The following is a 26,810-nucleotide window of genomic DNA, read 5'->3' as shown; positions in this document are numbered from 1 at the left end:
GAAAGAGCGCTTGTGTTCCTATAATTATGTTGACTGGAGACTTTGTTCATCCAGATTCAGCGCCTGATCAGCGTCAAGTTCATGGCATGTCCCGACTTTGAGCTGAAGGCGCTCAGTGCCCACCCCTACATAAAATTAGTTAGCGCCATGGAGCCATTTGATTCGTATCTGTCCAGTCATATGTGTTTCACAGTGGCTCGACACCAACACTGTGGCACAGGCGTTTCATATCTCTACGGCGCATGGCAGCCCCTGTTCGAGGAGAGCGGCTGCCGTTGTGTCTGGCCGTTCTTAGCCATGCTTCCTAAATCTCCAACTGAGGGGGATCTCGCAACGCACCGAATTACTACGAAGAGTTCAACTGGATCAGCCCACATCGTGTACTGTTACTGCCGACATTCATGGGCATTGGGCAGACATAATTACCCACCGGCGTTGTTTGACGGCCCCTGGGATTAGGATGTGAGTCGATGGCGGCCCGAGCAGAAGCGCGACTTGTTTTAACGACTCGTACAAGTGGGTTGCCCACGCAAGTTTATAGAGACCACTGAGGTCTGAAGGTGTACATTAAAGTATCTGGATCACGAGAAGCGCCATGCAATGATTTTAGCTATGCCAATTTAAGGACCTACAGATGAAACCTAAAATCAAGCCAAGAGTCCGATTATACTTCAACCGATCCAATGCCAACGCCGCAGAAGCCTACGCCCCTCAAGTTCCAGCGGCAATCGGTGTCCTGTGCATCTCCAGAATGGTCAAACGCTCGGCTTATCACCGTGAGCTTGGTCTTCGAGCGCCCATTCCTCTGACCGTTGTTAGCCCACTCGAGAGCATCGACGTCGATGTCTACTACGACTTCGCCTTCCCACAGTGACCAACTCCAGTTACCTTCTTGGTATGTGATTCGTGCTTCGTGCCATGTCTCACCACCATCTCCGCTGATTTCCACACGGGAGATAGGGGAGTGGGAGTAGGCGTAGCCTGTGACTTTGAGCGTCTTCTGGTCAGGACAGTTAAATGTCAGACACTGGACGCGGGCAACGACCGAGTTGCAGTTAAGTCGTTGCATCGCAGGTGTACGACCCCACCAATCCTCTTTAATGGCCTTCTCTGGGGAGGTGACCTATTTTGAGCAAAGATGTTGGACGTAAGCGTACATCACGATTAGATATGGATGACCTACGCATTCAGGCAACATCTTGTAATCGCGCTGCTGATAGAAATTGGGCGATTCATTCCTGGAAATAGTGATACGGTCCACCCATTTAACCCATCGCATGCCAAAGTAACCTGGCACAACGACGCGCAGAGGGTATCCATGATCTGGCGTGAGGGGTGCGTCATTCATCTAGTGGGAATCGTGAATATATGCTGACTCCTTGAATCGATAATCTGACCTCGTATGCGAGCATAGCAGCACCGTCCTTGGCCATGATCTCCTCAAGTGGAATAGACCCTCCATAAGTCGCGTCATCCTCGCACGGCGCAACGTTCGAAGAAAAGCAGACGTGGAAACCTTTTTGGGCGTCTTCCTGTTCAGGGATTCCTGCGCTGAGCAATATGTCACGCAGAAGTACACCGCCCCAGCGTGCATTCGCGATGGTACCCTCGGACCACTTGATACCTCGCACTTCTTTCCCAGTCTTTTCTTGCATCTTGGCACGACGGTTACCAGCGCACTAGATTGAGTGGTGGGTATGTTCGTTCCTGAGATGGCAGAGATGACGTACGATGAGAGCAGCTACGGCGACCTTTCTTGGAAAAGATGCAATCATGTCCTTGACGTTCAGCACCTTCTCCTCCACCCCTTCCATTTCGCCGTCTATCTTGACAGTATAACTGTCAAATTCGGATGCTAGATCCTTTATCACAGCTGGGGATGCCACAAATGCCATGTCATCAGCAGCGTCCGAGGTAGAGCCAGGCAGTGCAGAACGAAAGTCGGACGGATTGGTATATCCAGGATTAGATTTGATCGCAGATCAAAGGATTGAGAACCAGAGTCAGGTGAGATACAGAAAAGGCATAGTTTGGAAGAAACATACAGTGGTTACGGGCATATGCCAGGTGCAACGGTGTAATAGGGTGCTTCGTGAGCTCTACGAGGCATGGTGGTTCGGCATTGAGTGGCATCTGGCCGAGCACCCGCAAATCGGTCTTGCCCATGTTGGTATTGTCTAGGCCTAGGATATCTATTTACGAGAGGAATGGTAAAGACTAGAAAAGCAAGGTGTCAGTGCAATGAAACACACTAGCCAGGAAGTAGTCACCGAGGCAAGAAGTGTATACCTCACTGGAGAAGAAATTGAACGATGAGGCTTGGGGAAAGTGGGCTGATTTTATAGAAAAAACATGTATACGGGAGCTTAGATCCGCACATTGATGGAGCTCAAGAGCTCGAGCCCTAAGACCTGGGTATAATATCTGTCGATTGATCCGTAACAAATTTAAACTCCCAACAAAAGATTCGTTTGTTCCGAAATCATCACGTGCAAGGAAGACAACTCAACACTGTGATATCGAGCAAAACGCTTCAAATTACATGAGGATGTTAACTAAATGTCAGTGTGCTGCTTCCTGTGTTTACTTCTAGACATAGGTAGTCTATTCGTCTGCTTCCCCTGATACGATAACATCGTCTGGGGGAACAGTTAGCGTTTCGCAGGGAAGAAACAACATCGACTTGCCTATTTTCAGAACTGCTCGAACCAGCTGCAATTGGGAAAAGGCATTGAACATATTGGATCACAGTGGCAAGCAAAAGGGTTCGTACCTGGGTGGCGAGTAGATATTGTTGTCGCTTCGAAATCAGAGGGTCATAAACGAACTGCTTCTTCATGTCTAGAATCCGGAGTTTGATTCAAGTGTTTCAAGTATGCAACGCGGTACAACGCACCATTCTCCCCCTTTCCAGAACAGTCAATTCCAAGCCTGGAGTTCTTCTCTGTGACCTGTCGACTCTTGACTTCTGTCAATGTCTCGATTGGCGAGAGACCGCTGTTCTCTGCAAGTGCAAGGGGGATTGCGTCGAGAGCAGCTGCAAAGGAGCGCATCGCATATTGCTCAATGGATGGGATCTCATCAGCGGCTTTCGACACGGCGATGGAGCAACTGATATCCGCAGCACCACCCCCATAGACCACGCGGTTGTCCACGACAAGATTGCGGACTGCGCAAATAGCATCGTGCAGGGCACGTTTTGCCTCATCGACGATCTACGTGCCTTGATGTCAGATAATGCGTGGAGCGAAGGTGAATAGAAGGCAGACCATTTTATTGCTTCCGCGTACAAATATTGTGACGGCGCGGGAGTTGGCACACTCTTCAATAACGAGCATCTTGTCGCGGGTTGTGCCAAACGTGACCTCCCGCACGATACCTGCCTTCCCAAGTTTTTGCGCCGTAAGATCCTCGAATCGGGGGACGATTCGACCTTGTGTGGCTATGGCGATCAGCTAAGAACAGAATATTAACGATACTTTTAGGGTAGGGAGAATTTGTGAAACTCACCTCAATTTCTGGCCCACCAACCCATCGAACGGCAGGCAGCTCATTCTGCATTAATAAGTGATTGGCTTCGTCATCAAAGCCCCACTGGCAAATGACCAAATTCGCCCCAGTGTCCTTCACCATCTTGATCATGTCCTCAAACTTCCCCTTTTCATATTCCCGGAGTTGCTTAAACTCCTCTACAGACGTGATGTCGAGCTTATGCTTAGTCTTGGGTCGTGGAGGCTCAAAGGGACAGGTGAGAATCGCGAGGCGTGCATCGCGCACGCAAGAGGGCATTTGTGGGTGCGACATATCCTTGTCAATGAGAACGCCCTTGATTAGCGTCGTGTCGGCAAGGGAGCCGCCAACTTTGCCATCAACCTTGATAAGATCAAAGGGAACATCACGGCGTTCAAGGTCTGCAACTGTTAGAACAGCATCAACCGCAATCTGAGCGAACTGCTGCAACTCCTTCGACACGCTGGGCCAAATTTAAAAGTGTATTCAAAGAAAGAAAGAATAGACCGGCGCACATTTTGCTGCCTAGACTGGTCGTCGCGGTCTTGATAAGATTTTCTTTGTTTTCAGGTGAGAATCCGACACGATCTGAGATGCTGTCGAGCTTCTCGCAGGCAACACTACAGGCCCGGTCAAAGCCGTCTGCTATACGGATGGGATGAATACCGCGGTCTAGCAGATCTTCGCTCTGCTCCAAAAGTGCACCAGCCAGTACTTCAAATGGATTTCAATAAGAGGAAATAGATGGACGCAAGTGAAGATCGTACCGACAACACCAGTGGTCCCGTCCCCGATCTCATCGTCCTGGCTTTTGGACAGCTGTACGAGGAGCTTTGCAATTTGATGCTCGACCTCCATCTGTCCCAAAATAGTTGCACCATCATTCGTCACAGTGATCTCGCCGTCAGGCGATATAAGGATTTTATCCAAGCCTGTGCGATTGATCATTGAAACTCCTGTAATGCAATAGCTTAACGGTGCTCACCTCGAGGTCCTAGTGAAGTCCGGATGATGTTTGCCACTGTCCGTGCCGCAAGAATGTGCGACTTGGGATATAATTCGTGAACACAGTACTGTTGATCGGAAAGAAAATCGCTCACCTTGATTGCCTCTACACCATGAGTTCTTGTTTTCTTTCCCTGCTCCCTGAGGATGATGAACGGTCGGCCATACTGGAATAATTGAGCACCAGGTACGGAGTGATTTAGCTATGCGATTCACCTCATCGGTTGCATATACAGCGTCTTGTTGAGCCATGATTTTGTTGCTGCACGCGTCGCGTTTTGGAGGCTAAACGTGACACGATTATTGCGTGACAATAACCCTGATAGCGTGATGACGTGACATGGGGGGAAATTACAACCGTTAGACACCTTCATACTCTAAGCTCTTCTTCTGTTATAAACTCCCACCACAACCCAAACTTATGATGGAGCACGAGATCGATGGCTGGATTGAACAACTCAGTCAGTGCAAACAACTAACAGAAGCAGACGTGAAGAAATTATGCGACAAGGTTCGTTGGCTCCGATAAAGACGCCACCTGAGCTCGATCTGACTGAAACCACAACAGACGAGAGAGATCCTTATGGAGGAGTCAAACGTACAGCCCGTGCGATGCCCAGTTACTGTGTGCGGTGACATCCACGGTCAATTTGTGCGTTCCTGTTTATTCTTGTAATCTGGACCGCTGATCTTGTCTCGTGCGCGTATCGTGCTTCTCGTGCCTCGTTTGCTCTACGCGCAGCATGATCTTTCTGAGCTGTTTCGCATTGGGGGAAACTCACCAGACACCAATTACCTCTTCATGGGCGATTACGTGGATCGAGGGTACTACTCCGTTGAAACAGTGACTCTGCTTGTGGCGCTCAAGTTACGGTATCGCGACCGCGTTACAATCCTTCGGGGAAACCACGAGTCACGACAAATCACGCAGGTGTATGGCTTCTATGACGAGTGTTTGCGGAAATATGGAAACGCTAACGTCTGGCGGTTCTTCACTGATTTGTTCGACTACCTTCCCCTCACTGCCCTCATCGATAACCAAGTGAGTCCCTTATTCTCATACTTATATGCCGTGCAAATTATCTTTCTGCCATTTCTGATCGCTAACCTCATGATTTCAAGATATTCTGCTTACACGGCGGTCTCTCACCTTCTATCGACACATTAGATCACGTTCGCTCCATCGACCGTGTGCAAGAAGTTCCTCACGAAGGTCCCATGTGCGACCTTTTGTGGTCTGACCCCGACGACCGGTGTGGTTGGGGTATTTCACCCCGCGGGGCGGGGTACACCTTCGGGCAGGATATATCCGAGGCTTTCAACCATAATAATGGGCTGACCCTTGTCGCACGAGCACATCAACTCGTCATGGAGGGTATGTATATATTCGATACGACGCTAGCTTTGTGCTCACGCGTGAATGATGTTCAGGTTATAGTTGGGGCCAAGATCGGAACGTCGTGACGATCTTCAGCGCACCGAATTACTGTTACAGATGCGGCAACCAGGCTGCGATCATGGAGATAGATGAAAAATTATCATACAGCTTGTAGGTGTTTTGACTTGGTTGTTGATTATTGCTTTTGAACGCTATCCGCAGCCTACAATTTGACCCTGCCCCGCGAGCGGGGGAGCCGCTGGTGTCACGGCGTGTTCCGGATTATTTCCTGGTATGTCATTGGCTCCTAGAAATGCGGAATGACGTATGGCTAACCCGTCCTCACCAGTGATTTCGGCTGTCGATATTGTACATAGTGCCTACGTCGTGTATCCTACTTTGGGGCTGCGCCAGTCTCGACAACGAACATTATATACCACGTTACACGACTGAGTAATCGTTACTCATCCCTTGACGTCATTTTCGACGTTCTTCAAGATCATTTCCCCTCGCAGTTAACATGTTCCAGAAGATGTTCATTGCTCACTATATTGTCTCTCATGTGGACTGTGTATTGTAGGAGGACAAAAGAATAGAGAATTGTGACTGAGTCGTGCTGTTCTTCGTGTATTGTGGTGTGGTGTGTCAGCCAGCCATGGCGCGATGTGCCCAGTCCGAAGAATATATAGTCTATAACGCAGTCCCTCTCGACGCGAAAATCATCAATTGCGCTGGTACGTATCTAGGCCTAGGACTTAGCTGGATCTCAGTTCAAACGTTCAATTACTGGGCCATCTATGAACAATCTACGATGCAAGTCAGCATCACGTGCGCGCGTTTGATGAAGCGCGACTCAGCGCGTCGTCGGAGTCGAACTGGACATCAAACCCACTTCAGATTGATCAATGGTCACCAAATTTGCGCCATATCGGTCGGCCGGATATAAAGCAGGAATAGGTCGTTCTCTCTTGTCCTCTTAGTCTTGGGATGGTGGCCAAGGTCTTTGGGGGAGAGGCCCGGGAGAATCGCACTAGCGAGCCGGAAATCTTGGAAAAGGTGAAGGAGATCGCTAAGGTGAACCAATCCGTAGAAGGCCATATTTCTGTGCTGCTCTGTCACGAAAAGTTCACGAATCCCACGTCCTCAATCCGAGAAGCGCTTGGCTTTCTGGAACCTACCATAGGCAGTCGCGTGCTCTACATCCTCGTATTCCCCAAGCTCTCCCCCATCACGAAACTCCGCGGAGACGACCTTTTTAATGTGTGGCGGCAATATATCCTATGTTCGTGTTTCATGGCATTTATCTCGCTCTTCGTTAACATTACGTGCAGGCCACATTGCTTTGTGGAAAGAAGGGGTCTTTCATCGAGATATCAGCCCTGGAAACATGATGTGGTACCGTGACAAGCTCGGGAAGCTTATGGGTGTGTTGAACGACTACGATCTATCGTCGTTGAAGAAGGCGCTGGGTCCTCAGGGCAACGAGCGCACGGGAACGGTGCCGTTCATGGCGCTCGATCTTCTCACCGCAAGGGCACAACGAGGCGAAGTCACACACCGATATCGTCATGATATGGAGTCGTTCGTGTGGGTTTTCATCTGGATTTGCTTCCGTTATGACAGCAAAGGAGACCTCCTACCACCGGCAGCGCGCCGCTTCGATGCATGGGCAACTTTAGGCGCCTTCCAATGTCGCAAGGACAAGCGAGATTTCCTGGCTGATATAGGCTCCCGCCCAAACCACATAGGGCGTCTGACGTGGTTTTTCCTTCTGAAGTGTGCCCGGGAGCTTAAACAAGATCACGATCGTCGGTCTGGTCAGAAAGTTGATCTGAAACTTAGTCGGCTCGCAGGAGTAATCCTGGTCGACGGACTTCCAGGAGTGGTCGAGCAGTCAGAGCCTGAGGAAGATGAAACTGAGGAAGATGAAACTGAACGGGATATGGATATTTTCCTAGGCATGTTTACCGCGACCACGGGCTGGCAAGAGCTCGAGCGCCGCATCCGTTCACAGTGATTTTCCTACTCATGACATTCTGAATATAAATCGGTGTAACTTTTAGTTGTTCAAACATTCATGTAGATAGATGTAGAATATTACGAGCTGCCACTTTCCAATGCGGATATCCGACTTGATCATGAAATTCCGAAGACGAGTTCAAGTTGAAAACTTAAGAGCAAGGTCGTAGTCTGGTCGCTTTCCTTATCATTTAAGGCCTAGACTCACAAGACTCGTTCGTGTATGATAAGACTGACTCGATCTGTATCACTTCTCCATCGATGCATCGATGGGTCATAGATAAACCGTGGATCGTCGTATCACTGCATGGATCACCGGTGCCACAATCTGATTTTTAAAGACGTGTGAATGGTGATCGAGCCTGGAATAGTGGAAAAAACCATTTCCGAGATCGCCGCGAAGCAAGCATGCTTTGGTACCATGATTGAGCTTGGCTGGAATCCCACCCTTCGCGTTCCAGAACCAACGAAGGGTAGTCGCATATTTTCATCCTTATATTAGGGGTCGTCGTTGTCGACTTCTTACCTTGCTACGGTTAAGATAGTTGAATGTCGCAATTTGCCCATTTTATTCTGCAGTCAAACAGTTGGACAAGTCCACTATCAGGCGATTAGGAAACATTGAGTGCGCCAGAAAATGCAAACGATGATTGAGGTACAAGTACAAGTGCATACACGCCACTGAGCGGCCGCTTTACCTATTTTTATGCTTTCCACGATGAATCTTGTTATTATCTGGTCCTCCATTGACACTCATGTGGGTGTTTGTAGTCAGTGCTGCGGTGCACTGCGCCAAGTCCCAGTATGGTTAAGTTCTCCGCGGTCGCTTGGAAGCTATCATGATCTTATATTTTCCAGTGACGAACGCTGAACTTTATCTCGGCGATGGAAGCCGTTGAGTGCGGTATTAGTGTCGATGGGGTAGACTTAGGTTGTCTTCGTAGAAGACAGGAAGTGGTGCAGCTTGGGGATGATGGGCCAGTTTGATCCGATATCCGTGAAACATTTATGATACGACTGCTTGTCCGTGAGGGGAGTCAGGTACCTTCCTGCATGTTCTCCTATCGTGTTTTAGTTGATAGATGTGGGTGAGAGTGTACATACACGCACCCTCAAAGTGAGCACTTTCTCTACGCAAATCGTGCCATCTTTCCTGTAGTGCCGTCGACGATCATATTGAAGGTAGCTGAGACCCGAGGCCTGAGGACTCTACAGCGAGGATTAGGTCTTAGGACGAGCCCCGTATTTTCAGACAGTATGATTCATGCATAAGGTTGCAACTGGTACACTTTGATTTCGGTTTCGGTTTATGCTGACTGTTGCTTACGTTAGCACATACGAACCAACTTGAACATACGAACCAACATACGACCTTGCGGAGCTCCATCATGATTTTATGTGTGTTAATTGCTACATCTTTGTGACTCTCAGTTGAACAAGTGCGTTGCAGGTACCATGATCTCTGGAATGGCCCAGTGGCGTACCATCAAAATGTCCGAGTCAGTCCTGATGGCAACAAGATATATTTTTGGATTGACTACTATGACCTGTCGACTGCAGCGGGTTCTGAGGGCAATGAATGCGCGCGCACAGCGCCGTTCATGGCGCTCGATCTTCTTGTTACTCACAGGGTCAACGATACGAAGTCGAATATTTGTATCTTTTAGATGAGTCGCGTCCCTGATATGGGTTTTCTCTTGAATTCGCTTGCATTACAAGCATGGAGTCATCCGGCGGCCATCGCAATCATCGAGCCTTTTCGATTCATGGGAAACTCCAGGCGCCGCGGTACGTACTAGCAAGGAAGAGTCATGGCAAAGTGACTCATGGCACAATACGGACTTTGAAAAGGCAGTTCCCTATCACTAGAGTCTAGCGAAGCAGCTCGCCAAAAAATACTGTCAGCCATCATGATGAAGGAAGATCCGCGGGATGTCGGACAACAAAAATTTGAGCAAAAGAAAAGCACGCTCTGAGCGAGCCGGAAATCTTAGCAAGGTTTCCATGAGACCATTAAATCTAAACGGCCATTTTCCTCAGCTGGTTTGGCACCACAAGTTCACAAATCCCACGTCTGCAGTCCAAAGAACCTCGCTCTGCATTCCAGCACCGACAAGGGACACTCGCGTACTCTACATCCTCGTATTTCACAAACTGCAGCCCATCACAGAGCTCGATGGCAAAGACCTTTTCAACGTGTGGCATCAATGCATCATGTGTACGTAGTTAACTTCATTGTATATATGCGGTTCTCTGTTGACATATTGCACAGGTCACCTTGATCTATGAAAGGGAGGGGTCCATCACCGAGATGCCAGCCCTAGCAATATGACGTATTACAAGTCTGAAGGCGCCCTGATGGGTATCTTCTACAACTATGATTTTTCATCATCACTGTCGACTCCGGCGGGCTCTCGAGGCAACGAACGCATGGGCACAATACCGTTCATGGCGCTCGACCTCCTATCTACCGCGTGGGGTCAACGAGGCGAAGTCAAACATTTGTATCGCCATGATCCGAAGTCGTTTATGTGGGTTTTCATCTGGATTTGCTTTCGTTACAGGGAGGGAGTCCTCTTACCACCGGCATCGCGCCCCTTCGATGTATGGGCGGCTTCAGGCGCCATCACCTGTCGCAGAGCCAAGCTAGGTTTCCTGGATAGTCTCGAAGAGTTTCACCGCTCTGACATAGAGGAAGATGTGTGGCAATTCCTTGTGGGTTGTATCGTGGAGTTTAAAAGTGATTTCGATCGTCGAGCCATGCTCGGCCTCCGTGCACTCAAGAACCCAGGAGTAGTCCAGCAGTCTATCGATGAGGAATCCGAATCAGCTATTGATAATTACTTACACATGTTTACCAGGACTGATGGCTGGGTTAAGCTCAAGCACCGCATCCTTTCACAATGATTTCCCTACATACGGGTTTCTACACCTCAGGTAGTACTTCTCGGTGGCGATACAACTCTGCCTCGTTGCCCTCATCCTGCGCACCTCGTTACCCTCCTCCTGTCATACTTTATGGCGCACTATCCAAGGACTATTTCGGTGATATGAAACTGGAGGGCGCAGAAGGACAGGATGGATCGCTCTTCCTTAGGACCGCGAGATTGACCGAGTACACAAATTTGAAACAAGGGTACGAGGCCCTGGAGCCAAGCAGGGTTCCTGCGAGGGATTTCGATTAGGCCTTGGGAGTGATCGAGGGATTTGGGACATGTACAAGTAAACATAACGAGTACCACTTAGCCAATGACTGCAGTTCGATTTTTCTTTTCAAATGCATTGATTGCCTGACATTGCGACAGATACACAACGGTGTCCATTAACGGTTCCAGCACCATGCTGATTATACGCCACAGGGATGTAAATAATGATTGTGTATCTTAGTAGGCGACTTTAGAACAAAAGAATACTGATAGAGAATGGTGACTGAGTCGGCATGTATTTGTTCTTTCTGTGGGCCATGGCGCGAGGGTCGGACTCCGTTCCCCTCTGAGACCATAGATTCCGAAATCGAGATCCTTAAAATTCTTAGAAGACCTTCTGTTTGATAGAATCAGATGAACTTCCTAGGGGTGACAGTTTTGGCGTGATTGATCAGTGCCTACGAAACGGGATGTACGCGGTCGATATCCCCCTCAACACAAAAAAACAATAAACTACATTCAAGCTGGCGCGCTCCTATCGATATTATTTTTGCCGAACTAACAGACTGAGTTTTATAGAACGAAATTGATTAATGCAGCTGAGCCACTAGCAGGACTTGCCTGAATCAAATCAGCATCACGTGTGCGTGTTGATGGGAACGCGTCGTCGGAGTCGAACTGCAATTAATACCAGTGGACCCACAACCACCACTTCATCAGATTGTCTACAACATGTACGCCACGTCAATCGACCAGGTATAAAGGAAGCAGGAATCCGTCGTTCTTTCTTATCCTCTAAATCTTCACCACTTCACTAGTTCTGCTCACAACGCCCAGTCAGCACAACAACAACACCTAGTATCATGTCACATGCCGACGGCACAGGCGTAACTACCCCGCCACGCACAAACGCAGCAGCTCCTGTTGATAACACAATAAAATCCACGCCATACAACCGCGGGACCGCTTCAGTCAATGAGCACATCAGCCTGATCGGCGTCCAGTGAGCATCTTTCCTATTTTTATTGAGCAGTACCTAACATTTGATGAAGCGTCAAGAAAATCAGCCCATGGGTTCAGCGCGACATTGAGGAGTCCAAGACGTGCGAGGTAGATGCCATGCTTCAATTCCTCCTGCAACGCGCTTCTTGCAACAAGGAGACTGAGCAGCCTGATCTCCTGAAAAAGTGCATCGCGGCAGTTCTACCAGTTTGCAACGGAGAAGTGAAACCGGCGGACGCTGACAAGGCCAAACGATTTAACTCTTCTGAGATCAGGAATCAATTGGGGAATTTGTGAGTGCTTCTTCGCTGATGGGGCTTTTCATGCTTATAACAATTGCAAGTATACTTGCAGGAAAAGAAGAGGATTATTATGCCGCTTTCATATTAGTCGTCAACATTGCGCTTGCTTGTCTTGAAGAGATCAAGGTTGATGGGATGAGGCCCGCTGCCTCCGACGTGGACATGATCTGTCAGCAAAATGATTTCCCGATGTTCCAGTCCCACCAGAAGGAGCAATCTACTCGGAAGCCCGACATCGTCTTTCTTCCTTTGAAAAGCGCACACGCAGCATTCCCGAATGACTTGAAGTTCATAGGAGGTGATCATGGGGTCACGAATGCGACCGCAAAACCGGACGCTAATCTCCGATGGAAAGATGTGCTAGCTTGTATCGAGTTCAAGCGAAAAAGAATATCGAATCGCACGATCCCAATATCTTATCAATACAAAGACCATGATGCTACCAATCCTGGCTATCTGCCGGTGGATCATCTCACGCTTAACAACCCGACGCCTGCACCGACGCCAGGCGCTTCGCAGCACCAAGCAAATCAATCAGCACCCGAACATGATGGTTGTAGGTGATTGTATTTCGGATTTCGAGCTGAAACTAAATTGTCTACAGCCGTGCGCCGTTCGGCCCGACTTGCTAGTCAGCTGCAAGCTCCCCCGTCTTCCACGGACCTCAAGCGCAAGGCCCAGGCACAGCAGGGATCTAATCCCAAGCGAGTCAGGTCCGACACCAAGCCAGACAACACCAAGCCCGGCACCAAGCCAGGCACCCAGCCCGACATCAAGACGGCAGATGTAACCGTCCAGGCGGGTCTCTACGCTGCCGAAATGTTTGCGGCCAATCTTGCAGTCAGTCATTTGCTCAATTTCATCGTCATTGGTGAGTTCGTTCGTTTGTCGACATTGGTCGCATTCTTACCACCGCTTTTGTAGACGATGTAATCTGGATCTGGTATTATGATCGGCAAGGGATCATTCAATGCTCGGGCATCAATTTCATTCAAGATCTCCCACGATTCATGGTCTTGTTGTATGCTTTACAACGATTCGAGTTTGGCGACTGGGGCCGAAACACGCGCATTCTTACACATACAAAGAAATGCCAGAAAATCACAATTCAGGATGCAGACCTGGGATCTGTAACTCTCCTGCTTCACACCAGCGACGAAGAAACAGTGACCCACTACGGGTTACAAGGCCGCGCCACGAATGTGGTCCCTGTCACCAGCAAAAACAAAAAGCTCGACAAGAAATTCAACCACAAGAACGAGAAAAAGGGAAAAAGTTGGATGGTTGCCAAGATCTTTTGGGGAGAGGAGTTGCGCGATAGCGAGCCGGCAATCTTGAAAGACGCGAAGGAAAAAACTAAGGGGAACAAACTCGTAGAAGGCCATATTCCCGTGCTGCTCTGTCACGAAAAGTTCACGAATCCCACGTCCTCAATCCGAGCAGCGCTTAAGTTTCCGGAACCTACCAAAGGCAGTCGCGTGCTCTACATCCTCGTATTCCCCAAGCTCTTCCCCATCACGAAACTCTGCGGAGACAACCTTTTTGATGTGTGGCGGCAATGTATCCTATGTTCGTGTTTCATGGCATTTATCTCGCTCTTCGTTAACATAACGTGCAGGCCACGTTGAGCTGTGGATAGTAGGGGTCTTTCATCGAGATATCAGCCCTGGAAACATGATGTGGTACCGTGACAAGCTCGGGAAGCTTATGGGTGTGTTGAACGACTACGATCTATCGTCGTTGAAGGAGACGCTGGGTCCTCAGGGCAACGAGCGCACGGGAACAGTGCCGTTCATGGCGCTCGATCTTCTCACCGAAGAGGCTCAACGAGGCCAAGTCATACACCTATATCGTCATGATATGGAGTCGTTCGTGTGGGTTCTCATATGGATTTGCTTTCGTTACAGCAATGGAGCCCTCCTACCACCGGCATCGCGCCGCTTGGATGAATGGGCAACTTCAGGCGCCTCGACATGTCGCGAGAAGAAGCGAGATTTCCTGGCTGATATTGGAAGGTGCTCCCGCCCGGACGTAGAGCGACGGACGTGGCGTCTCCTTACGCAATGTGCCCGGGTGCTTAAAAAAGATGTTGATCGTCGAGATGATCAGGCGATTGATCAGCTCATAGAAGCAGACGATCAGTCAGACGACGATGATCACAGCGACGACGACAATAAAGAGGAGAAGAACCCGGATGAGGATGAGGGCGAGGATGACGATGAGAATGACGATGACGATGACGATGACGATGATGATGAAGATGGAGATGAAGTTGGAGATGAAGTTGAAGTTGAGGATAAGGACGAGAATGCGAATGAGGATGAGGTAATGGTTGAGGATGAGGTAATGGTTGAGGATGAGGATGAGGTAATGGTTGAGGATGAGGATGAGGTAGTAAAGGTTGAGGAATCGGTGGACCGACTTCCAGGAGTGGTCAAGCAGCCAGAGGATGAGACATCTATAGCGGCTATCGAAGCCTTCCTACGCATGTTTACCGAGACCAAGGGCTGGAAAGTGCTAGAGCGCCGCATCAGTTCACGGTGATTTTCCTACTTATGACATTCTGAATATAAATCGGTGTAACTTTTAGTTGTTCAAACATTTATGTAGATAGATATGTAGAATATTACGAGCCGCCACTTTCCAATGCGGATATCCGACTTGATCATGAAATTTGAAATTCCGAAGACGAGTTCAAGTTGAAAACTAAAAAGCTCGTAGTCTGGTCGCTTTCCTCAGTATCATCTAAGGCCTAGACTCACAAGATTTGTTCAACCGTCTATGACCCGATCTGTAAAACTTCTCCATCGATGCAATGATAGGTCACAGAAATATCAAAGTATAGATCGCCGTATCACTGCACGGGATCACGGTCCGCATCGCCCAATCTGTTTACTCCCATTGAACAAAGGCTTAAGAAGGTGAGACTCCTTACGTAGAACTAGTAGCTGCAGCTCCCCTGATGAGAGGCTCGAAACCGCTGCCAATCCGCTTTACTAGCCGCTCCCTCCCCATGTTGGCCTCAGTTTCTTTGGCACCACGATTGAGCTTGGCAGGAATCCCACCTTCGCGTGCCAGAACCAACCAAGGGTAGTAGTCGCATACTCTCATCCTTGTATTAGTATTCTGCAAGTTCTGACCCATCGCTGAGCTACATCATGATCTACCAAGTTATGTGTTTTGATTGCTGCATCTATACGACTCTCAGTTGAACACGTGTGTTGCAGGCCACCATGATCTCTGGAATGGCCCAGGGGTCTATCATCAAGATGTCAGCCCTGATGGCAACAAGATACATTGCTGGCTTGATGGGAAAAGATCGGGCGCCATGAATGGCACCGTGTCCGTGACATTCATGGCGCTCGGTCTTCTCGCTGTTCACAGGGTCAACAATACCAAGTCGAATACCTGTATCTTTGTGTTGTCGAGTCCCTAATATTGGTCCCCTCTTGAATTCGCTTGCGTTACAAGCATGGAGTCATCCGACCATCGCAATGATCGAGCCTCTTCGATCCTTGGGAAACTCCAGACGCCGCAGCATGTAGCAAGGAGGAGGAGTCATGGCACAATACGGACTTTGAAAAGCAGTTCCCTGTCACTAGCGAACAGCTCGTCAAGAAATACCGTCGTCCATCATGATGAAGGAAGAGCCGCGGGATGTCGGACAACAAAAATTTGAGCAAAAGACAGCATGCTCTGAGTGAGCTGGAAATCTCAGCAAGGTTTCCATGAGACCGTGGATCTAAACGGCCATTTTCCTCAGCTGGTTTTGTACCACAATTTTTTCAGATCCCACGTCCGCAGTCCAAAGAGCCTCACTTTGCGTTCCAGCACCGACCATTGGCACTTGTGTACTCTACATCATCGTATGTCATAAGCTGCAGCCCATCACAGAGCTCGATGGCAAAGACCTTTTCAGCGTGTGGAATCAATGCATCTTATGTACGTGGTTAACTTCATTGTATAGTCACCTTGATCTATGGAAGGGAGGGTCCATCACCGAGATGCCAGTCCTAGCAATATGACGCATTACAAGTCTGAAGGCGCCCTGATGGGTATTTTCTACAACTATGATCTATCATTACTGTTGACTCCGGCGGGCTCTGGACACAACGAACGCATGGGCACAATACCGTTCATGGCGCTCGACCTCCTATCTAACACGTGGTGTCAACGAGGCGAAGTCAAACATGTGTATCGCTATGATCTGGAGTCGTTTATATGGGTATTCATCTGGATTTCCTTGCGTTACAAGAAAGGAGCCCTCTTACTACCACCGGAATCGCGCCCCTTCGATGAACGGGCAACTTCAGCCGCTACGATATGTTTCGAGAAGAAGCTAGCCTTTCAGTATACTATGGAAGAGTTCTACCGCCCGGACATAGAGAAAGCTGTGCGGGCTTTCCTTGTGGAGTGTGTATGACTGGTCCAAAGTGGTCGCCACGATCGACACAAACTCACCCTCTTTCAGTTCATTGACCAGAAGCAGTCGCGCGGTCCATCGATGAGGAATCCGAATCAGCTATTGATAATTACCTACACATGTTTACCAGGATTGATGGCTGGGTTAAGCTCGAGCCTATGTTGACGCGCGCTCATGCCGCTGTACCATAATATAAAATTCACGTCACGCTGTTGGTTTGGCCTGTTCTGAGCAACCTCGATATTCAATGTCATCGAGCGTCAACTGCACCACGTACATGGTCTGTTCGTATGTCCAGCCCTGCGATTGCGGTGTACCCCTGAGCTCTGGCTCCGTACACTGTTAAAATTGAACCAGATATCGATGATCTTGTGCGCAAATATACAAGTACGAAGAGTTGGGTTCGGCTCAGCAATCGTTTACGGTGATTTTTTCCCCCTCGTTACACTACACAAGATTTTCTGCATTTTAATATCCGTAGCTTTCAGTTGTATACAATACAATGTTGGTGGTCACAGCGGTATGTATCTCACCTCATTGCGTCTTCGAGAGCGTGTTTTCGTGCCGTAAGGAATGAACGATTGGCATAGGAGTAGTTGTTGACTCATCATCAGAACCGATCTCTCGAGTGAGCAGCAGTTCAGCAACAGACAAGTCGCCGCATTCATCGCAGACATATAGTGAGGATGATTTGCATGAAGCAATTATGGATCGGAAGAGGGACATACATCGGTAATATTGCGTGGATCATCCTAAATACGGGCATAGAATAATGGAGAGACAGAAAAAATCAACGCAAAATTACCCTGTTCGATACCAGTTCCTGGAGAGCGTCCTCCAGCACAGGGTCTTTGGTACGGCCCATTCTGAGACGTTCCCTGAGCCATAACTGATGATATACTTGCGTGACATGGTACAAGGCGCACGCAAAAATGTTGGAATATGGCGATATTCGTCGACGGCGATGATGCAATAATTGTCTTTTCAAGAATAATCGACCTGTAGCTAGGTCGATGCGTCCTACTCCCGGATGTTGTGAGAACTGGGAAGCCGTGTGCCATCGAGAACGTCCGGGACATGGACAGACTAGGGGCGGTCGTAGACTCTGGGGGTCTGCGTGGGTCCGTTTCGATCAGACGTGGCACCTGTATGCGGATCGAACATGTAGACAGAGCAGATGCAGCACGAACGAGAAGGACCGTATTGATTTCATTGCATGTATTCCAATACGTTACAATGAAAGTGGGTAGTAATAGGGCCCATCGGTACTTTGTACTCGGCAAGGGCGGGTGTGGGATGCGCGAAAAAGGCAGGCGATGGCGCTGACGCTATCGCGGCGAGTGTTAATTTCCATGGGTTTTGTTGTGCTCGTGGTTGTGATGGTTGAAGCTGACGGTGTGTTGAGGATCGGCGCAGTGAGGCGGGATGGCATAGACAAGAACTAGCGTATTAAATAAAACTCCGACCGCATTAAGCCGAGCGAGCAAGCTTATGGCATGGAACGCACTGCGCAGGGTCGCAGACTGAGATCTAGACAGTTCCAACTTCCAACTTCATACTTGTGATAGACGCGACGCGTCCGCTCGAGTTGTCGCTTTCCGATACGATCGGATCGCACACAGTATGGTGGAGTGGTCTAGGTGGGTGGGCAAGATTCACACGTATGTTAGTCATGGAGGTTCTGTCAGACCCAGACTTTGTCAGCTAGGTCCATTGGCCGCAGAGACGCCTCATCGAAGTCAGAGTGTAAGTCTCCGGATCCTAGTCATGCCGAAGAGCAATAACTGTACATCTGTACAATGGTGCCTAACACAGGATTTCTGGCGTTGGTATGTAATCCGGATCCCAGACAAGCAATACCCAAAATGCACCACCCTACCAGTAGCGCTTTGTAACCATAGAACAGGTATATAAATACATGCTCTCGAGCATTCATCCACTGCAGGCACCATCACGTCCCCTTCTACATTCTTGATCAAGATGACTGCAATTCAACAGACTTGTGACGACAGAGAACTCGATGCCCTGTTTCCCTCCTCATCTTCCCCACCGACCGTGCTTTCCCCTCCACGTTACCCTGGTATTTCCCCAGAAGCAGCTGCAGCTTTGAAATACGTCTTGAAGGATAACCATACCAAGTACCACATTTTCTTCAACGACCTGCTATTTCATAAGTGCGTATGCATCTCAACTAATCTGTGTCCCATTTTACTGATTCGAGCGCCAATGAAGCCATATCACCCATCGCGCTCTGGCACTTTATGTTGTGGGCGCGAGTGGATCTCTGATCGAGCAGTTCTACAAGCAAGACGGCTCTAACCAGCGCCCAGCTATCGTGGCCCCCGAGGCTATCACCGAAGTGAACTTCACAGAACATCTAGGTGACGACAAGTAAGTTCATCATGACGCTTGAAAGGCCCCACTCAATCAATTCCTTGTCAGATTTTACACCGCGTACATAACTTTCTTCAGTAAGGTTGTCAAGGAAAAGGGCGTCAGCGCCACGCTGGAGGAATACATCTTCTGTAAGAAGTACAACTTTGTAGAAGGACGAGATGCGTCTGCCCATCCGGTGATGTTGGCCCGCTTCCTTGGAGCGGTGTTACACGCCTTCATCCATGTGGGATATGGCGCTGAACTTGGCATTCCAGGCATGGTTGTTGAAGGTGAGCGACGCGACAAATAATCTTGAACAGATCCCTGACATAGACATCTTAAGGTCTCGCATTGACCAGTGTGCATGGGCGTGAGTTCTTGCCATCGCATCTTTTTGAGCCTAGCGGCACGACTGCAGTGGAGGAGACAACCACTCGGCTTGCCTCGCTTTTCCTTAATACAAAGACATCTGTTGCACCCTCTCAGCTCGAACAACCGCGAAAAATACATGCATTCTCTATTCTTGCCAAGATCATGGAAGATTCGACATTCGCACCGAAGGAAATCAAGAAGCACTTTAAAGATTTTGACGGCATGATGTCTGAGCACGGTGCTGCTATATGGCGCTACGCTGAACAATGGACAATTGACCCGTCACAGCCAGGGGAAATCGACCGAAAGATGGAGGAATGTATTTGGACGAGCACTCTCATCTACGTTATTGGCGGATGGAGCAAAGACAGAGGCCTAACAGCAGACTTCTTCTTGTAAGTGGCATCACGGTGGTCATTTGCGAGAATAAAAACTAATTTTTGGGACGCTCAGTATGCATCTCGTCACCTCAAGTCTCTTCCTTCCATCCCTGTTGCCTTACCTACCACAAAACTCGCAAGTACTTTTGCTTCGCGGATACTTCGCAACGACTCTTGCGTGGTGGATCACACGCGGCTTACCTCGACTAGACGTTCATAGCTTCCTCAGTGCCACCTCACATCTTTCATCCGAGGGCAAGGTCGCCAACCCATTCCTCGACATTGTCCAGTCTGCAATGATACACCCAAACGATCATATGCTGAAGATTCAGCGTGCCTTTGCGCATTTCTCTTCGATTTATGGTGCACGACCCAAGGGCTACTTTACGGGTACGGAACTGGATGGCGCACAAGGGCTGGATGGATCGCTGTTCCTTAGGGCTGCGAGTTTGACTGAGGATTACTTGAGCAAGGGTACGTGGAGCCAAGCAGGATTTCCTGCGAGGGATTAGGAGTGATCGAGGGATTTGAGATGTAGTGAGTATTAGGAGCACCACTCAGCCAATGACTTGCAGTTCGATTTTTCTTTTCAAGTTTATCAAATGTATTAATCGTCCGACTCATCACTCAATATAAATGTTGCATGTTCATTCACAGTCTAAGTTCCTGGATAATTCATACTATATTATTTGTGCGTGCTAGTCACGTGTTTTCAAGATCAACCTACAATGTCAGTCAAAGCATTAGGTTTAGCACTACTTCATCGATCATCCAGATCCCACCTCATGACAACAACCCAAAAAAATCCATGCAGGCTTGTCACATCGAATTTGTCAATGGTCCACCAAATTTGCGCCACTGTCGTTCTCTGTTGTCCTCTTAGTCTTGGGATGGTGGCCAAGATTTTGTGGGGCGAGGAGAACCAAACTAGCGAGCAGGAAACCTCAGACTTGGTGGTTCACCGGTGAATGTTCACCGACTTTTGTGAACGTTCGGCGACCGGACAAACACTGATATGCTCCATGCGCGCGGGGAGGTTTCACACACGGTAAAAACCGAACGCTTCGACATGACTCTCATAAACAAGCCTGGCCATCCGCAATATCTCAGAAAAGTCCACAAAACTGATCCTGAATTTCCCGCCTTGGGTGGGCGATTCCCCGCTGTCTCCGTCTCATGCGGTGAGCTCTCCTTCCTTCACCGACTTGTGATGCCTTTCCGTTTTCTCCAATATAGCCCCATTGTAATTAACATACACAACTATACGTTGTTTATCATGAAAGACTACGAGTGTAGTTATCCGCGTTTAAACCCTCGATTGTGGATACTAGCAGTGATTGTAACAATGGGTTGCATTGCTTCTTCCCCCATTCTGGTGGACTTTGGTTGTGATGAGCACGGTTGGAGTTGACTTGCTGGGGGGATGATGGGCAGCTTGCTGATGTATAGGTGGGTGTATCCACTTTTACCATGCTTCACAACATTTTTCGTTAAGTACACACCCAAGATACGAGTTCGTTCGGTCCAAACCTTGACTGCAGACAGCGTACTTCTCATTATCACACGCATATGTCTCGACGGTTTATTGACGCCTTGAACCTCTGCACGACAACTCGTGACGTTTTAGCTTTCAAAACGACTCAACTTGTGTTAACCTGTGATAATACAGCGGCTGCTTCTTGACCCGTCGTCGAATCTGACTTGTAGTGCTTGAAAGTTGATACGACCTTTCGAATATACACTGTTTTTCCATGGCGATGCTACTCCAGCATATCAACTGTCCAAATTGTCACGCATGGCGTACGTCATGGTCACCTTCTCCGACAAAACTGCCGCCAACCTCCAAGGTCTGCATATACATTGAAAACCTCACAAGCTCTGTTGCTTCGCAGATACTTTGATTCGACCCTTGTGTGGTGGATCACGCGACGCTTCCTTCGAGTGGACATCCAAGGTTTCTTTAGCGCCACCTCCCATCTTTCCTCAAAGGTAAAGGTCGCTAACCCATTGCTCGACATTGTTCAGTCTGCAATAACGCACCCAAACGAGCATATGTGAAGACTCTGCGCGCCTTCGCGCATTTCTTTATGGTGCACGACCCAAGGACTACTTTAATTGTATGGAACCGGAGGGCGCAAAAGGGCTGGATGGATCGCTATTCCTTAGGACCGTGAGATTGACCGAGGAGTACACGAACAAGGATACGAGGCCCTGGAATGCAGGTTCCTGCGAGTGATTATCGATTATCGATTAGGAGTGATCGAAGGATTTGAGATGTAGTAAGTATTACGAGCACCACTTGGCCAATGACTGCAGTTCGATTTTTCTTTTCAAATGTATTGATTGTCCGACATCACCACAGATAAAATTTACGGTTCTAGTGCCATGCTGATTATACGGCGCAGGAATCTAAAGGGGGTAACGATCGTGTATCTTAGTAGGAGAACAAAGGAATACTTATAGAGAACTGTGGATGAGTCGGCGTGCGTTTGTTCTTTCTGCGGGCTATGGCGCGAGGGTCGGACTCCGTTCCCCTCTGAGAACATAAATTCCGAAATCAAGGTTCTTGAGATTTTTAGAAGAACTTCTGTTTGATAGAATCAGATGAACTTTCTAGGGTGACAGTTTTGGCATGATTGATCAGTGCCTACAGAACGGGATGTACGCGGTCCATATCCCCCTCGACACAAAAAAACATAAACTACATTCAAGCTTGGGCGTTCAGATCGATTTTATTTTGTGGAACTAACAGGTTTAATTTTTAAGAATGAGATTGATCGATGTAGCTACAAGCAGGACTTGACGAGACTCTGAATCAAGTCAGCATCACGTGCGCGTGTTGATGGGAACGCGTCGTCGGAGTCGAACTGCGAATTGTCAATTGCCAGTGGACCCACAACCGCCACATATTGTCCACAACATTTACGACACATCAATCGACCAGGTATAAGGGGAAGCAGGAATCCGTCGTTCTTTCTTATCCTCTAAATCTTCCCCACTTCACTAGTTCTCCTCACAACGCCGAGTCGGCGCAACAACAACACCTAGTGTCATGTCACCTCCCGGCGACAATGGCACATCGTCTACTCCACCACGCGCAAACGCAGTACCTAATCTTGATGGCAAAATAAAATCCACGCCAAACAACCGCGGGACCGCTACCGTCAGTGAGCACATCAGCCTGCTCGGCGTCAAGTGAGCACCTTTCCTTTTTTTTTATTGAGCAGCACCTAACATTTGATGAAGCGTCCCGCAAGTCAGTCCATGGGTTCAGCGCGACATCGAGGAGGCCAAGACGTGTAAGGTAGATGCCATGCTTCAAGTCCTCCTGGAACGCGCTTCTTGCAATAAGGAGAAAGAGCAGCCTGATCTCCTGCAAAAGTGCCTCGAGGCAGTTCTACCAGTTTGCAACGGAGACGTGGCAGCGGCGGACCCTAAAAAGGGCAATGATTTTCACTCTAAAGGCATCAAGGATGAATTGAATGATTAGTGAGTGCTTCTTCGATGCTGGGCTTTTCATGCTTACAACGATTGCAAGTTTACGTCCAGGACACGAAGAAAAATATTACGCCCCTTTCATAAAAGTCACCAACATTGCGCTTGCTTGTCTTGAAGAGATCAAGGTTGACGGGATGAGACCTGTTGTCTCCGCCGTGGACATGATCTGTCAGCAAAATGATATGCCTATGTTCCAGTCCCACCAGAAGGAGGAATCTCTTCGGAAGCCCGACGTCGTCTTTCTTCCTTCACACAGCTCACTCGCAGCATTCCCGCAATACGATGGCCTCATAGGAGGTGAACATGGGGTCACGAATGCGACCGCAAAACCGGAAAAGAATCTCCGATGGGAAGATGTGCTAGCTTGTATCGAGTTCAAGCGAAAACCAAACAAGCTTAACCCGCGCCCCTCTTCGTATAAAGTCGGAGACCATCTTCCTACCAAACCGGAATATCTGCGGGTGGATGATCCTGAGCCTGACAACCCCCCAACGCCTGCACCCGCGGCAGCCCCGAAGAAGACCCGAAGAAAACAACCTGCATCCGACCCTCCACGTAGGTGATTGCATTTCGGATTCCGAGTTGAGGGCTAAATTGGCTGCAGCGCGCCGGTCGCCCCGTATTGCCGCGTTCGGCAATGCCGCAGCACCTGGGCCTGCGTCCGCATCTGCATGTAGGTGATCATATTTCTGATTTCGGGATCACACTAAATTGGCCCCAGCTAAGCCCCAGTCCAGCTCCAAGCGCAAGGGCGGGGAACAATTGGGATCCGCGGCCAAGCGTTTCAAGCCCGGCAACAAGTTTGATTACACGCCCGACTACAAGAAGCCACATGTAACCGTCCAGACGGGTCTCTACGCCGCCGAAATGTTTGCGGCCAATCTGGGAGTCAATCATTTGCTCAATTTCATCGTCATCGGTGAGTTCGTTCGTTTGCCGACATTGGTCGCGCTCTTACCATCGCTTTGTAGACGATGTAATCTGGATCTGGTATTATGATCGGCAAGGGGTCATTCAATGCTCCGGCATTAACTTTATTCAAGATCTCCCACGATTCATGGTCTTGTTGTATGCTTTACAACGATTCGAGCTTGACGACTGGGGCCGAAACACGCGCTTTCTTCCACATACAAAGACATGCCAGAAAATCACAATTCAGGATGCAGACCTGGGACCTGTGGATCTCCTGCTTCACACCAGCCACGAAGAAAGAGTTACCCATTACGGACTGCAAGGACGTGCCACCAATGTGGTTCCTGTCACCAGCACAGCGCTCACCAAGAAACACGGACTCACCGAGATGGTGGCCAAGATCTATTGGGGAGAAGAGAATCGCACCAGCGAGCCGGAAATCTTGAAGAAGGTTAAGGAGATCGCTGAGAAGGAAGAATCCGTAAAAGGCCATATTCCTGAGCTGCTCTATCACCACACATTCAGGAATCCCACGTCCGCCATCCGGAAAGCGCTTGGCGTTCCAGAATCCACCGCGGGCAGTCGCGTGCTCCACGTCCTCATTTTCCGCAAGCTGAACCCCATCACGAAGCTAGAGGGCAAAGAACTATTTGAAGTGTGGCGGCAATGTATCCTATGTACGTGTTTCGTGGCATTTATGTCGCTCTTCGTTAACATTACGTGCAGGCCACATTGCTTTGTGGAAGGCAGGGGTCTATCATCGAGATGTCAGCCCTGGAAACATGATGTGGTACCGTGACACACTTGGGAAGCTTATGGGTGTATTAAACGACTACGATCTATCATCGTTGGCGGATGTGGTGGGCCCTCAGGGCAACGAGCGCACGGGCACGGTGCCGTTCATGGCACTCGAGCTTCTCTCCCCACAGGGTCAACGAGGCGAAGTAAAACACTTGTATCGCCATGATCTGGAGTCGTTCATGTGGGTTTTCGCCTGGGTTTTCTTGCGTTATAGGGGAGGAGTCCTCCTAGAATCGGAATCACGCCCCTTGGATATATGGGCAACTTCAGGCGCCGGCACATGTGGTGAGAAGAAGTTATCCTTTCTGAATAATGTCCACGATTACGAACCCTCGGACAACATCGACCCTAATGACGTACGTTCGGATATGTGGGATCTCATCATGGAGTGTTTTTTGGTGCTCGACAAAGCCGCCTTAGATCGCCGTGTTCGCCTTGTTCAACAGGGATCGAGGGCAAAAAGAGGCCAACAGACAAACGTCGACGTCGAGGAATCACACTCGGATATGGATGATCTTTTATTCAAGTTTACCACTTCCAAGAGTTGGATGAAGCTCAGCGAGCGTTCACAGTAATTTTGACCCTATATACTGTTTTCTGCGTATAGATGCTTGAAACTTTTCAGTTGTACATTCACACTACATACGAGCGATCAATCGATCACTCTCGATAGAGGATATTAAGAAAATGAGTCATGCAAGTACAGGTCGCCATCGCCATGAAGACAGACAAGCAGGGGTTGGGACAGCCCGGTCACTTCCCGCATGCCCAATTAATTCGTGCTTGAAAGCTTCAAAGACCGAACCAGCACGAAAATATGAATGACCTCGACGCCCCGAAATTTCTGCTGTGGGCTGTTGTCAACTTGTGGGCCATAGTCAAGCAAGGGGCGACGGAGTTGTCGGAATCACCCGGGCCAGGTGCCGTCCGGTCCGCATACCATAACTCAGCAATTCGTGTCAGTTCATAGGGACCTACCGGCCACTACCTCCTTCGCACCAAGGAGCACGATGGATTTTACTCCATGTCACCCTCAACCATTCACGTTTCAGCAAGCTATCTCTTTTGACCCCGAGGTCTCTGCCGATGGTATGTTACCACGATTTCAAATACACATATCCAACATGAAGCTCATCGAAGATCAGAGATCGGTCGTCTTCAAAACTCCATCTCCCATCTAAAGCGCACGCAAGAAGAACTCCAGGAATATGCAGAAGAACCAGACATCGCACAGGCAATCAAAGAAAATAATCAGACGTTGTTAGTACAGCGCAGTCCATCAACTTTGCTGCACTTATTAAGATCGGGGCACGCGTACGCACAGAGCATCGCAAGATGAGCGGATATTCATGCTCAAGCTGGCGCTCACTCAGCGCGGAGCATCGAATGCCACTGGCGCTCATTATGACCTTCCTCCTGAACCGGAAGCTGAAAGCAGAAATGGTAGGCGTGGTGGATTTGGGTCCAGTGATAATGGCCTCGAGCCATTGGACGCACCTCTTCCGGGAGAGAACTCGAGTCTTGGGTCAACTGGTTCAACTGGAGAGAATGAAGAAGAAAGCGGTGTGCATCTGTAGTCCTACGTCATTCTTCGTAATTGCCTGGTACATCATCTACTTAATCACTTTGCACATGGGACAGACAGGTTGTCATGAGTCAGTTCTTCATGCGCTAGTGAGCCCTGCC

General features: G+C 49.0%; 10 protein-coding genes across 10 annotated transcripts; 8 read left to right on the top strand and 2 right to left on the bottom strand.

The window, feature by feature from the left end:
- Positions 1-664: 664 nt before the first annotated feature.
- DEU56DRAFT_916542 (Oxidoreductase, molybdopterin-binding domain-containing protein) lies at positions 665-2,166 on the bottom strand (the record flags this gene model as incomplete). The annotated part of the gene is made up of 5 exons (XM_041357870.1): positions 665-1,123; positions 1,184-1,348; positions 1,398-1,679; positions 1,731-1,873; positions 2,046-2,166. 5 exons carry the CDS (start codon positions 2,164-2,166, stop codon positions 665-667), a joined length of 1,170 nt encoding a protein of 389 aa, XP_041204493.1.
- A 438-nt stretch (positions 2,167-2,604) lies between these two features.
- DEU56DRAFT_873098 (chaperonin Cpn60/TCP-1 family) lies at positions 2,605-4,767 on the bottom strand (the record flags this gene model as incomplete). The annotated part of the gene is made up of 11 exons (XM_041355835.1): positions 2,605-2,639; positions 2,688-2,712; positions 2,774-2,841; positions 2,897-3,215; positions 3,270-3,455; positions 3,511-3,973; positions 4,026-4,224; positions 4,278-4,442; positions 4,496-4,556; positions 4,611-4,682; positions 4,732-4,767. 11 exons carry the CDS (start codon positions 4,765-4,767, stop codon positions 2,605-2,607), a joined length of 1,629 nt encoding a protein of 542 aa, XP_041204492.1.
- A 97-nt stretch (positions 4,768-4,864) lies between these two features.
- Positions 4,865-6,592, top strand: DEU56DRAFT_892578 (Metallo-dependent phosphatase-like protein). The gene is made up of 7 exons (XM_041356321.1): positions 4,865-5,026; positions 5,084-5,167; positions 5,258-5,557; positions 5,638-5,890; positions 5,947-6,064; positions 6,116-6,185; positions 6,243-6,592. The coding sequence occupies exons 1-7, from the start codon at positions 4,937-4,939 to the stop codon at positions 6,243-6,245; spliced, it is 918 nt and encodes a 305-aa protein (XP_041204491.1). The 5' UTR covers positions 4,865-4,936; the 3' UTR covers positions 6,246-6,592.
- A 156-nt stretch (positions 6,593-6,748) lies between these two features.
- On the top strand, positions 6,749-7,950 carry DEU56DRAFT_825314 (uncharacterized protein). The gene is made up of 3 exons (XM_041354281.1): positions 6,749-7,175; positions 7,225-7,790; positions 7,812-7,950. Exons 1-3 carry the CDS (start codon positions 6,881-6,883, stop codon positions 7,908-7,910), a joined length of 960 nt encoding a protein of 319 aa, XP_041204490.1. The 5' UTR covers positions 6,749-6,880; the 3' UTR covers positions 7,911-7,950.
- A 2,087-nt stretch (positions 7,951-10,037) lies between these two features.
- On the top strand, positions 10,038-10,879 carry DEU56DRAFT_572700 (uncharacterized protein). The gene is made up of 3 exons (XM_041346872.1): positions 10,038-10,130; positions 10,185-10,562; positions 10,611-10,879. Exons 2-3 carry the CDS (start codon positions 10,241-10,243, stop codon positions 10,817-10,819), a joined length of 531 nt encoding a protein of 176 aa, XP_041204489.1. The 5' UTR covers positions 10,038-10,130; positions 10,185-10,240; the 3' UTR covers positions 10,820-10,879.
- An 876-nt stretch (positions 10,880-11,755) lies between these two features.
- On the top strand, positions 11,756-14,914 carry DEU56DRAFT_983283 (uncharacterized protein). Its single transcript, XM_041359942.1, has 6 exons — positions 11,756-12,061; positions 12,111-12,353; positions 12,404-12,918; positions 12,967-13,233; positions 13,287-13,931; positions 13,981-14,914. The coding sequence occupies exons 1-6, from the start codon at positions 11,922-11,924 to the stop codon at positions 14,904-14,906; spliced, it is 2,736 nt and encodes a 911-aa protein (XP_041204488.1). The 5' UTR covers positions 11,756-11,921; the 3' UTR covers positions 14,907-14,914.
- Positions 14,915-16,479: 1,565 nt separating this feature from the next.
- Positions 16,480-16,819, top strand: DEU56DRAFT_825288 (uncharacterized protein; the record flags this gene model as incomplete). Its single annotated transcript, XM_041354280.1, has 1 exon — positions 16,480-16,819. One exon carries the CDS (start codon positions 16,483-16,485, stop codon positions 16,783-16,785), a length of 303 nt encoding a protein of 100 aa, XP_041204487.1. The 3' UTR covers positions 16,786-16,819.
- A 1,946-nt stretch (positions 16,820-18,765) lies between these two features.
- DEU56DRAFT_743878 (uncharacterized protein) lies at positions 18,766-20,425 on the top strand (the record flags this gene model as incomplete). The annotated part of the gene is made up of 5 exons (XM_041349031.1): positions 18,766-18,959; positions 19,018-19,176; positions 19,228-19,451; positions 19,505-19,928; positions 19,987-20,425. 5 exons carry the CDS (start codon positions 18,766-18,768, stop codon positions 20,423-20,425), a joined length of 1,440 nt encoding a protein of 479 aa, XP_041204486.1.
- A 2,332-nt stretch (positions 20,426-22,757) lies between these two features.
- On the top strand, positions 22,758-25,699 carry DEU56DRAFT_892567 (uncharacterized protein; the record flags this gene model as incomplete). The annotated part of the gene is made up of 7 exons (XM_041356320.1): positions 22,758-23,108; positions 23,160-23,402; positions 23,452-23,966; positions 24,016-24,084; positions 24,133-24,330; positions 24,383-25,000; positions 25,050-25,699. The coding sequence occupies exons 1-7, from the start codon at positions 22,966-22,968 to the stop codon at positions 25,697-25,699; spliced, it is 2,436 nt and encodes an 811-aa protein (XP_041204485.1). The 5' UTR covers positions 22,758-22,965.
- A 435-nt stretch (positions 25,700-26,134) lies between these two features.
- DEU56DRAFT_916534 (uncharacterized protein) lies at positions 26,135-26,701 on the top strand (the record flags this gene model as incomplete). The annotated part of the gene is made up of 3 exons (XM_041357869.1): positions 26,135-26,213; positions 26,270-26,384; positions 26,449-26,701. 3 exons carry the CDS (start codon positions 26,135-26,137, stop codon positions 26,699-26,701), a joined length of 447 nt encoding a protein of 148 aa, XP_041204484.1.
- Positions 26,702-26,810: the final 109 nt, after the last annotated feature.

This window comes from Suillus clintonianus (assembly GCF_016758775.1).
Source record: "Suillus clintonianus strain FC179 chromosome Unknown DEU56scaffold_88, whole genome shotgun sequence".
In the NCBI taxonomy this organism is placed as follows: Eukaryota; Fungi; Basidiomycota; class Agaricomycetes; order Boletales; family Suillaceae; genus Suillus; species Suillus clintonianus.
The sequence above is the reverse complement of the archived record's forward strand: the minus strand, read 5'-3'. Positions and strand labels throughout refer to the sequence as shown.

Excerpts from the sequence above, each read along its gene's own strand:
- DEU56DRAFT_892578 (XM_041356321.1), top strand. The coding sequence starts at position 4,937 with ATGATGGAGCACGAGATCGATGGCTGGATTGAACAACTCAGTCAGTGC. Across the intron at positions 5,027-5,083 it reads TGAAGAAATTATGCGACAAG|ACGAGAGAGATCCTTATGGA; the intron begins GTTCGTTGGCTC and ends AAACCACAACAG. Across the intron at positions 6,065-6,115 it reads GAAAAATTATCATACAGCTT|CCTACAATTTGACCCTGCCC; the intron begins GTAGGTGTTTTG and ends CGCTATCCGCAG.
- DEU56DRAFT_825314 (XM_041354281.1), top strand. The coding sequence starts at position 6,881 with ATGGTGGCCAAGGTCTTTGGGGGAGAGGCCCGGGAGAATCGCACTAGC. Across the intron at positions 7,176-7,224 it reads GTGGCGGCAATATATCCTAT|GCCACATTGCTTTGTGGAAA; the intron begins GTTCGTGTTTCA and ends CATTACGTGCAG.
- DEU56DRAFT_572700 (XM_041346872.1), top strand. The coding sequence starts at position 10,241 with ATGACGTATTACAAGTCTGAAGGCGCCCTGATGGGTATCTTCTACAAC. Across the intron at positions 10,563-10,610 it reads CTGTCGCAGAGCCAAGCTAG|ATGTGTGGCAATTCCTTGTG; the intron begins GTTTCCTGGATA and ends ACATAGAGGAAG.
- DEU56DRAFT_983283 (XM_041359942.1), top strand. The coding sequence starts at position 11,922 with ATGTCACATGCCGACGGCACAGGCGTAACTACCCCGCCACGCACAAAC. Across the intron at positions 12,062-12,110 it reads ATCAGCCTGATCGGCGTCCA|CGTCAAGAAAATCAGCCCAT; the intron begins GTGAGCATCTTT and ends CATTTGATGAAG. Across the intron at positions 12,919-12,966 it reads AGCACCCGAACATGATGGTT|CCGTGCGCCGTTCGGCCCGA; the intron begins GTAGGTGATTGT and ends AATTGTCTACAG.